This window comes from Gossypium hirsutum, chromosome D12, assembly GCF_007990345.1.
Source record: "Gossypium hirsutum isolate 1008001.06 chromosome D12, Gossypium_hirsutum_v2.1, whole genome shotgun sequence".
Classification (NCBI taxonomy): domain Eukaryota; kingdom Viridiplantae; phylum Streptophyta; class Magnoliopsida; order Malvales; family Malvaceae; genus Gossypium; species Gossypium hirsutum.
The window spans coordinates 39895127-39907165 of NC_053448.1; the positions used below are offsets into that span (position 1 = coordinate 39895127).

The window sequence follows — 12039 nt, forward strand, 5'->3', positions numbered from 1 at the left end:
ACCATTGAGAAAAAGACTTCACAATAGGTATGGTCTGGTAATCCTGCTGACTATTCTGATTTAAAGATCTTTGGGTGTCCTGCGTATGCTCATGTTGATAATGAAAAATTGGAACCGAGATCCATTAAATGTGTTTTTCTTGGTTATAAAGCTGGTGTAAAATGGTATAAGTTATGGTGTCCTGAAAATAGAAAAGTTATGATTAGCAGAGATGTTGTTTTTGATGAAACTGCTATGCTACCTAACTTATCTCTTAAAGACTCTTCCAATAAAGAAAATCAAAAGTAGGTGGAGCATCAGATTAATCTAGAATCTACAACAGAGTCGATTCCTCCAGCCAGTACAAAAATTTAGAATAGAGTTGCTTATTTACCACAATACTCTATCGCCAAAAATAGAACTAGAAGAGAAATTAAACTTCCAAAGAAGTATGCCAAGGCTGAACTAGTTGCTTATACTGTAAATGTGGCTGAAGATACAGATACAAACCAAGAGCCATCTAATTATTCTAAGGCGGTTAGCTGTGAAGACTCAGAAAAGTGGATGTATGCTATGCAATAGGAGATGGAATCACTCCACAAAAATAGAACATGGGATATTGTGAAACTTCCTAAAGGTAAAAAGGTTGTTCATTGTAAATGGGTGTTTAAAAAGAAAGAAGGGGCTCTAAGAGTTGAAGAACCCAGATATAAAGCAAGGCTTGTTGCAAAGGGTTACAGTCAAATTCCAGGAGTGGACTTCACAAATGTGTTCTCCCCAGTTGTGAAGCATAGTTCGATTCAAGCTTTGCTTGGTATTGTAGCCATGCATGATTTAGAGCTTGAGCAGTTAGATGTAAAAACTGCATTTTTACATGGAGAACTTGAGGAGGATATTTACATATAACAACTAGAGGGTTTTACATTCTCAGAAAAAAAAGACTATATTTGCTTGCTGAAAAAGTCCCTTTACAGTTTGAAACATTCACCAAGACAGTGGTACAAGAGGTTTGATTCCTTTATGACTTTTCATGATTTCAAAAGAATTAGTTTTGATAGTTGTGTTTACTTTAAGAAAAACAGTGATGGTTTTTTGTGTATCTACTCCTTTATGTTGATGACATGTTGATAACAGCAAAAGATAAAGGAGAGATAAGAATGGTCAAAGCCCAACTAAGTGAAGAATTTGAGATGAAAGATTTGGGACTAGCAAAGAAGATACTTGGTATGAAGATTCTCATTGATAGAAAAGCAAGTAAATTGTACCTAAGTCAGAAATGGTACATTGAGAAAGTTCTTTGCAGGTTCAATATGCAGAGCGTTAAGCCTGTTAGTACTCTTTTAACATCCCATTTCAGACTTTCATAAGCTTTGTCTCCACAATCAGATGATGAGATTGAGTACATGTCACATGTTCTATTCTCTAGTACAGTGGGATCTCTCATGTATGCTATGGTTTGTTCACATCCAGATTTATCATATGCAGTCAGTGTAGTTAGCAGATACATGACGAATCTCAGTAAAGAACATTAGAAAGTAGTTTAGTGGATTTTAAGATACTTACGAGGTACTACTGATGTTTGCTTACAGTTTGGAAGAACAAGAGATGGAGTCATTGGGTATGTTGATGCTGATTTTGCTGGAGACCTTGATAGAATAAGATCTCTCACAGGTCATGTCTTTACAATCGGAGGTTGTGCAATTAGTTGGAAAACCACTTTGCAAACTACAGCCGCTTTGTCTACCACTGAAGTTGAGTACATGGTCATTATTGAGGCTTGTAAAGAAGCTATTTGGTTGAAGGGACTCTTTAGTGAACTCAATGAAGACCTTCAAATCAGTACAGTATTTTGTGACAGAGAGAGTGCCATCTTCCTTACAAAAGATCAAATGTTTCATGAGAGAACAAAACACATTGATGTTCGATATCATTTTGTTTGTGATATTATTGCTCGTGGTGATATTGTTGTGAGCAAAATTAGTACTCATGAAAATCCTACAGATATGATGACTAGGTCACTTCCTATAACCAATTTTGAGCATTGCTTAGACTTGGTTGGTGTTCATTGTTGAAGTTAAACCCTTAAGGGGTTTTATGGAAGAGGTGAAAAACTTGTTCATTGAGAATTCGTGTCAAGGTGGAGATTGTTAGAGTTGTGTGACCTAAATTCTAAGAGATTGCTTGCAAGTCAAGTTAAACAAAATATATCTTTTTTCTAGAAGATTTAGTGTTTATGAGTATAATATATTTAGCATTTATTAGCATAATGTATTTGACTTTGATTAGAATTAGATTTTTTCAACCTATAAATAGATGTAGTCGAAACTCCTTTTGTAATCATTCAAATTTGACATAGTGAATTTTTTTCTCCTCTGCCCGTGATTTTTTTCTCGAAAGGGTTTCCATGTAAAAATTTGTGTGTTCTTTATTTTTATTTCTCTTTTCTTTGCGATATATTTTCATGACCGACGTTCTATTTTTACAAATATAATTAAGGACCGAATATATAGCATATAGCTAAAGAGTAAAGAACCACAATCCTTGCTTGAAACAAAGGCAAATACGGAGAGGCAGAAATGTTTAATCAAGTGTCAGACCAGTACATCTCCATTTCACCACGTTTATCTCCATACACTCCCAAGGCATCCCAAATTGCATCTAAGGCATCGACAATGTTATTGGCACACGGAGGTCGTGTTCATCATCACATCCCATTGTGGAGTCACATTTATTGATTACCTTAGCTTTAATAGTTTTTCCATTACAGTGAATGTTAATATAATTCAAACACCGTTTTTTCTTGTTGAACCACCCCGTCGAAAGCGCCACGATCAGTTCTGAATCTTTATGATAGTTGTTGTCACATTCACATGGACCGCCGCTGTCCTCCTTCGGACCAGATCCATTGAGAGTCAAAATCGCCTTCGTATGACTTGGAACCGGTGGCGAACATGTATACGTGTTGTAAAACTTGCCTTCTTTGCAACAATCAGAATCATGGCCTTTGTTACATTTACCTGGAGGAGGCTTTTTCCCTCTAAGCTAACCGCTGGGTTTGCATGTATCTGCTTCCACCATGAAACAATTTGTAATAACTAAAACAAAGTAAATAAAAAGAAAAATAGTGGAAAAACCCTTCATAGTCATATACTTTTGTTAACTAATCCTTGTAATTATACTATTTCTTGGTGCAAAGAACATGAAAATGGTGGGTTTATACAGCCATAATTTTATCAAAAGTATCGTAAGAAGATGCACAATGTGTCACAAAAGGTTAAATTTTGCCATATTTTGCACAGGTGGAATCATAAAAAGGTTAAAATATATGACTTGGTCTAAAATTTGTGTAATTGCGTAAATGCATTTTTTGATTGAATACTAATGAATAAACTATTGGATTAGGGTTTTTAGAATAAATAAATCTCAAACTTTATTAAAATATAAGGATTGGGTACATATTTTGACCTAAAAAATTTATTGATGGCTTTGGGTCAAATAATGTTGAAAAATATATATTTCTTAAAAAAATTTAAGTAATAAATCAATTGAATCTTAAGGGCTATTGTGGATGGACGGTAAATTTATCTATGATTAGAATGAAAACAATCGTAGCGGTAAAATTAGATACTGTAACGAAATTATAATACTGTAATTGTTGACACCATTTTTTTTTGGTAAAACAGGGTCGACTTGGATTTTAAAAACAAAAAATGAAAAAACGGGAGTCGCCACCAATCCTTTTTTATAAGGTGTGATCGGGTCACCTTGAAAAGTGGTTGTTTTTAATAAACGATTTGATTTTATTAAAACAACGATTTTGGTCCACGAAATTCAGAAAAACAGGTTCGGGAGTCGGTTACGTACGAGGAAGGATTAGCACCCTCGATACGCCCAAAATTGGTACCTAGTTGATTACTTAATGTCTTAGTGTCGAAAACTAAAAAATTTAAAGAGATTTTAAATACAATCCAAAAAAAAAACTTGAATGACATGGATTAAGATTTAAGAGGATATTTGGCTATTTGGTCAAACGAAAAAATCGAAACCCAGCACATTAGGGCACGTTTCCTCGAATTTCCAAATGCAAAATATTGCCTTACTTTAAAATTTTAAAGGATATTTGGCTATTTAGTCGAACGAAAAAATCGAAACCCAACACATTAGGACACGTTTTCTCGAATTCCCAAATGCAAAATATTGCCTTTATTATTTTTTAGAAATCCTCATATCGAGAAAACAACATGTCATATCCAATGCGTTAGGACACAACGTATCGAATTCCCGATATGAGAATACATGCCGAAAAGTTTACTTATTTAAAAGATATTTAACTATCTCGGATTTAGAAAAAGGTATCACGCCCAGTAAGTTAGGACACGATCTTTTCTTAATTCCCGAGATCGTTTAAAACTTGAGTTTGAAAAGATTCGTGTATTTAAATTTATTATGAAAATCGAAACCCAGTAAGTTAGGGTACGACCTTCTCGAATCTAAACACGAGATTTTGCTTCTTCAAAAATCATAGTTTATGCATCGAATAAAATTAATCTAACATGAAATAGTAGAAATGAAACTCGATATTAATACGCGTAACAAGATAATGAATTTGATAATGTGAGCATAAATAATACGAGCTATAGAAACAAAATAAAATAAATGAAATACAAACCAATAACATACGAGATAACAAGCATGTAAGTAAATAAAAGTAAAACATTCTTTTAAAATAATAATGAAAATGTAAATAAAGAAATAAATAAAGAAAACGAATAAGCTTATAAAAAAAGTAAAAGATATATATATTTGTACGTATATGTATATATATGTATATAAAAATTGTAAGATAAAAAATACACATAAGTATATATATATTCGTGAAAATAAAAACGTGTATATAGATATAGATATATATATATAGGTATGTATATAAATTACAGAAATATAAAAAAAAATATAGGTATGTATATAAATCAAAGATATGTATGTAGAATAAAAATAGTTTATTACAATTTACATATATATACATAAAATAATATTGTATAAAAATATTATTGATTTTTAAAGCATAAAAGTATATATAAAATAAAATATTTTAAAAATGTATTATAAAATAAAATCATTTAAAATATATAGACAATATTGAATTAGTATAAAAACATAAACTAATACATTATGAAATTAGATATAATATATGACAAAAAGAATTAAAATAATAGTAAATAACATAACATAACATAATAAAATAAAATAATATATATATAAAAAGGTAAATAGATATATAAACTAATAAAATGACGACAACAACAACAACAACAACAACAACAACAACAATAATAAAACAACAATAGAAAAGGATTAAATTGTGACACGCGTGAAAGGAGGGGGACCAAAACAGAAATATCCCGCCCTTCAAAACGCATCACTTTGAACGGGACTAAAATGAAACAAAAGTAAAATTATGCGGCTAAATTAAAAAAAAAAGAAAAGGAAGAAAAAGGGTCGAATTGCAACGCGTCGCAAAGGAGGAAGGACTTCTCGCGCAAATATACCATTGGTTGAAAACACGCGGATTCTCTAGGCGGGTCTGGTCGCATGCGTGGGTTGAGCACGAAACGGCGTCGTTCTGGTGCCTGGGCTTATGGCTCAAAACGACGTCGTTTTATTTATGCATATTCTAAAAAACAAAAGTAAAAAAAACGGATAAATAAATTTTTAAAAAATAGAAATTAAAAAATAACCTTCGCTTTTTCTTTGCTCTTTTTTGTTTCCTTCTGAATTTTTTTTATTTTTATTTTGCTTTTGTGTCTTCCAAAGAGAAAAAAAGATTTTACATTGAAGATCAAGGCCTTTTTATAGCCGATTTGAACATTTTACAATTATTTAAACTGTCATTTTTTCTTTTCTATTTGTTGCTTCTGCTGCTGTTGCGTGTTCTTTTCATTTTGCAGATGATTGATGGGCGGCGGAGCAGGTGGGTGGGTGGCAGACGCGCGGCGGTGGTAGAAAGCAGGTGGCTGCGACAGCAGGCACCAGAATGGCTAGGGTTTTAGCTTTTCTGAAACCCTAGTTTGACTTGGTTTGTTGGGCTGGGGTGATATTGGGCCTATTTTGGTTGTAATGGGTAGGGGTTTAGGTTTGGGTTTCAATTGGGGGTTAGTTGGGTTAAAATTTGTAAATGGGCTCCGGGTCAAAATGGGCATGTAACAGTAACAATACTATAATATTAAATACTATAGCGATACTGTAACGTACATTCAAAAACCGCCTTTAATTTAGTTTAATAACTCTTATAGCAATTTAACTAATGTAGATTTAAATGTACTCATACGTAACAATCTCCGGATAGGAGAGAATCTGCGGGTAGGTGAATAAGATAGAATGGAATCTGGCTAAAGACATTTAAATTCCCGAAAGCAACACTAATAAGCAATAATTGGTAGAATCTTTTTATTTCTCTTTTTGGATTTTAATATGAGATAACCTAGGAAACATGTAAAGGAGATTCCTCAAATAAAGATTGTCATAATATTGAGCTTTGATTTTAGCATAAATGGCATCTTCCTTAACGATTACACAGGTATAAAAGAGAAAAATATTTAAAGTTTGGTGGTGAGCTATTTATTTTGATGTAAACATAAATTTATTAGTGATTGAATATGTTTTCTTTTAGAATGTTGTAATGTCTTTTGAACGCTGTTCTATTTATTGTTTTATAATAGAACAGATCGAATGAAGAAAAAAAAAAGCATATTCATCTCCAAAAGCATCTGTCTGTCCATATATGTTTTAAGAGAATTTATGCTGTTGTTCCCCAAAGTAATTAATGGTTAAGATTTAAAGATATAATTTTAATGCTTTTGATGTCTAGGAAATGGGAGATTGAGTTTTAGTTGAGTTCACGTGGTTATTACGTTATTATTAAGAACTGCAATCTAACAACTCCTTCCCCACATGTATCAGTCTAGAAGAAAGGAAGTAAGCTCGCGGGTGGGGAATTCAAGACCACAATATCCAAGTCCGAGTTCTGGGCAAGATTGGCGAGATGATTGACACATTTGTTACTTTCCCTGAAAATATGTTGGATTTGCATCACCCCCATTTCAACAATTAAGAGCAAGCAATCCCTCATTAAAGTACTAAGTAGGTGGATGTCATCTAGAGGCATCTTGAGGAGGTGAACAACCATCATGGCATCGAGTTAAACAGTAAGAGATCGTATATTTAAACTTTTAGCAGTTGCAAACCTTCACGAATGCCCCATAGCTTGGCTTGAAGACTATCCGTCCTTCCAATCTTCCGCGAGAATCCGACCACCCAATCACCCTTATCATTCCGGCTTTTACTGCTCCATCCGAGTTAAAAATAAAAGCTCCATTTCACAAGCAAAGTTCAAATACAGCCACATAGAGGGTAATTTACATTATAAGTCACTGAACTTGACATCAATTTTCATATAAATCACAATTATTTATTTTCATTGAGTTATATCTATTAGAGATTGTGTGACCTGAACCCCATCACTTGTTCAAGAAATAAATATAGTGGCAAAATAAGGGGATTTGTAGGGGTGAGGCCTGAGGTTTTTGAAATAAATACAGGCCATACAACACAAGTTGAATTTGTATATAACTATTCTTCTTCTATTTGATTTTGATTAGAATAGGGTTTTTCAATCCTTAAATAGATGTAGTCAAAACTCTTTTTGTATTATTCGTTTTCCAACATTAGTGAATTTCTCCTTCTCTATACGTGATTTTTTCTCGAAAGGGTTTCCACGTAAAATCTATGTATTCTTATTTTTCCGTTCTTATTATTTTGCGATCGTTCTATAACTATTGACGTTTATTCTAATAATATCATTCAACATTTATTATTATAACAAAGTAGGTCAATTATGCTAACTTCATTGAATAATTATTTTTTATGAAAAAGGTACAGAAAGTCAAAATTTTCATTAAAATTACTCAATGGAGTTAATATAAGCATCTAATTTGTTAATAATAGAACTCTAATGATTATAATTTGATGAAATTAAAGATTTGTGAGTTACATTAAAATGAAAGCTAAATTAAGTGACCCTTTTAGGGTATGTGTCAACCATTTAACTCTCGCTTGTGTAGTTTTAAACTTCAAATAATGTGAAATAATTTTTCTAATATTAACCTAAAATAATAACAAATCTTTTAAATTGCTTTTGAAAAATTAATAACCTACACCCACGTTTTATATTCATATATATCCATATGTGACACTGTAATTACTTGCTCCGAAATGTGACTCACCATTTGAAAACAAGATAAAATGTTACAGACATTGTTCAAATAAAAACTATAGCTTTCTTTAGCAATTAAAATTTGAGTCCTAAATTCAAGTTTTATTATACATAATTATCATATACTCATCCTTTGAAAACAAGATAAAATGTTAGAGGCATGGAAAGTTACATTGTTCAAATCAAAACTATAGCTTTCCTCAACAATTAAAATTTGGGGCTCATATTCGAGTTTTATTATGCACAATTATCAATTCTATCTAAAATTTAAGAAGAGTAAGTTTAGCCATAAAAGCTAGGGGGAAAATTCAATCTAAAATTTAAGAAAAAGATAGTGTTGTAAAGATTATACATTCTCCTTCAAAAATATCAATTCAAAAATATCAAATTTATTTCTATTCTTTAATTCCTAATTTGTAGGGTGGAGCTAGGAATTTTGTATTTGTGGGTTATGATAAAATTAACAAAATTTGGGGGTCAAAACTTAAAATTTGGTGCTAAAATGATTTAAATCGAATAATTAAATTTTTAGGAGGGGAAAAAGATGAAAAATTTTATTTAATCAAGTGGATAAATGAACTAAATTGAAGTATTATGTTAAGTAGGGCAAAAATAGAATTCGACCATTTAAGCAAGGGACAAGGTCCAAGATACAATTAAGGACCAAATAGTTAAAATTAAAATTTTATTTTCAAGTCCTAGATATAATTAAGGACCAAATATCATATAGCTAAAGAGTAAAGAACCACAATCCTTGCTTGAAACAAAGGCAAATACGAAGAGGCAAAAAAGTTTAATCAAGTATCAGACCAGTATATCTCCATTTCGCCACGTTTGTCTCCACACACTCCCAAGTCATCCCAAACCGCATCCGAGGCATTGACTATATTGTTGGCACATGGAGGCTGGAAGTCGTGTTCATCGTCACATCCCATCGTGGAATCACATTCGTCGACTACCTTAGCTTTAACAATTTTTCCATTACCATGGATGTTAATATACTTCATACACCGTTTTTTTCTTGTTGAACCATCCCGTCAAAAGTGCCACAATCAATTCCGAATCTTCATGAAACTTGTCGTCGCATTCGCATGGACTGCCACCATCCTCACCCGAATCGAATCCATTGAGAGTCAAGGTTGCCTTAGTATGATTTGAAACCGGCGGCGAACACTTGTACGTATTGTAAAACTTGCCTTCTTTGCAACAATCAGAATCATGGCCTTTGTTACATTTACCTGGAGGAGGATTTTTCCCTTTAAGCTTGCCGCTGGGTTTGCAAGTATCTGCTTCAACCATCAAACAATCTATAATAACTAAAACGAAGAAAATAAAAAGAAAAATAGTAGAAAAATCCTTCATATTCATATTCTTTTGTTAATTAACTCATTGTAAATTACTCTTTCTTGGTGCAGAGAACATGAAAGTGGTGGATTTATATAGCCACAATGTTATTAAAAGTATCGCACGAAGGGGCCCAATGTCTCACAAAAGTTTAAATTTGCCACATTTTACAATTGTTGGAATCATAATATAAGTTAAAATATCAATAAATTATCATTTGACTAAGCAATATATGTTGAGAAATAAATCATCTCCTTGTAAAAGTATCATGAATATATTTGTATTAAGAGTTAGATTTCATTTTACTCATTCTACTAAAAAAATTAGCAAATTAGTTCCTATACGTTAGAGAAAAGAGTAAGCTGGTCTTTCTCTTAAAATTTTCATCCATTTTTGCTGTTAAAAATTGATCCATGTACATCAATATGAGGTTCATGTGGCACGCCACGTGTATCTATCTAGTTATTCCATCAACCATACCAATTTTTAACTGTAAAAATAGATGAAATTTTTAACAGAAGGGAACAATTTATTCTTTGATTTAACGTACAGAGACTAATTTACTCCTTTTTTTTGTAAAGGCGGTAAAATGCAATTCGACTTCTAGTACAAGGCTCTCCATGTTACTTTTACCAATGTCGAAACCCTTTTTGGAGCTTGACTTTTTATTTAAAAAAAACCGAAAATGGAGTCGCCACCAATTCTTTTTATTTGGTGTGATTAGATCATCTCGAAATTTAATCATTTTAATAAAAATAGTTAATTTTACTAAAACGATGATTTTCGGTCTACAAAATCTGAGAAATAGGTTTGAGAGTCGGTTACGTATGAGGAATGATTAGTACCCCCATAACGCCCAAAATTGATACCTAGTTAGTTGGTGTCTTAGTGTAAAAAATTGAGAATTTGAAGAGGATTTAAAATGCGATCCCTTTCACGCAATGTTATTTGATGGTATTGAAAATGTCTATATCTAAATTTAATTTTTAATGAGGAGGTTTTCTTATTTTGGGTCGATCAAGAGGAATAGTTATGTCCCGTAAGTCGGGGCACAAAATCTCGAATGAGAACGCTCACCGTTTAATTATTGCCTAAATCTTATATATTTTTAATTAATTTTTAAAAAGAGGAGGGACGTTCGATTATTTCAGTTCAAGGAGAAAATCATACCCCATAAGTTAGGGGCACAATTTTTCAAATACTCAAAATAAAGAACATTGCCTCGATTCAAATTATCAAATATACGTCATATAAAAATGAACATAACATTTAAAGCAATATGCGATTAATTTATTCGAGTGGTGGTACCAAAAAATGAACGAATATACTTAAACATGTCATGTAATATGTTAACGAAAAAAAAATGAAATGAAATGAAATAACTACGTGGGAAATAAAAACAAAATAATGATATAATAACATGATAACAAAAAAATAAAATAATAGTGGTCATGCCAATCGATAATAATGCTACTATAATAGTAATAATAACATTAATCCATGATAATAATGGCAATAGTCACAACATGATTAATACCATAATACCAATATAAATTAATAATAATAATAATAATAACCACCTAAAGATAAAAATAAAAATGCATAGTTTAAAAGGGACGAAATGCGAATAACATAAATTTGCAATGCTGAAAAAATAAGAAAAATAACAAGTAAAGGGGTAGAATTAAATAAATAAAGCATTAAATTGAAAAATAAAAATAGAAAAATAATGTAAGAAAAAGAAATTGCAAAAAAAAAACAACAAAAAAAATAAAGGATTAAATCAAAATATGCGAAAGGCGTAGGGACCAAATGGGTAATTATCCCAAACCTCAGTACACGTGCCATTTCCATAAGTGGTCGATGGTCAGAGGACCAAAGTAAAAAAAATTAAATAGTAAAATTTAAAAAGGAAAAAAAAACTAAATCAGGATAATATCAAACCATGCTTAAAAGCGGGGGGACCTAGGCAGAAAATATCTCAACCCTTCAAAAACATGCGGATCCTGAGGGGATTTGGGTCAGATTGTCGGGTCGTACCCAAAACGACGTTGTTTTGGGGCTTCTGAAGCCAGGCCAAAACGACATCGTACTAGTGCCCTATTTAAGTCAAAATTTTCTAAAAAAAAAAAATCATTTCTCCCATTGTTTAAAAAAAAATCTTTCTTTCTTTTCATTTTCTCTTAGACCTCCCCTCTCACCAGGTCACAGGGACGGCGGATCTCCGTTGCGGCCACCGATCATCGACGATGGAGACTGCCGCCTACGGTGGCCCGAGTTCCCAAAACTCTGCCTTTTGAACCCTGACTGCCAAAGAACACGGTTTTGGCGTTTAAATCCCCTGAAAACGATCAAATCTCAAAAAAAAAACTTTTGGTTTCTCCCCCTTTTAGACGTGGCTTTAGAAAAATCCCTAGGGATTTGGCAACCTTACAAGCCGACAG

The 12039-nt window shown here is 32.3% G+C and overlaps 1 protein-coding gene across 1 annotated transcript; it reads right to left on the reverse strand.

The window, feature by feature from the left end:
- Positions 1 to 9048: 9048 nt before the first annotated feature.
- On the reverse strand, positions 9049 to 9550 carry LOC107956033 (kiwellin-1). The gene is made up of 2 exons (XM_016891788.1): positions 9254 to 9550; positions 9049 to 9210 (listed from the first exon to the last, which is right to left on the reverse strand). The coding sequence occupies exons 1-2, from the start codon at positions 9548 to 9550 to the stop codon at positions 9049 to 9051; spliced, it is 459 nt and encodes a 152-aa protein (XP_016747277.1).
- Between the last annotated feature and the right edge of the window lie 2489 nt (positions 9551 to 12039).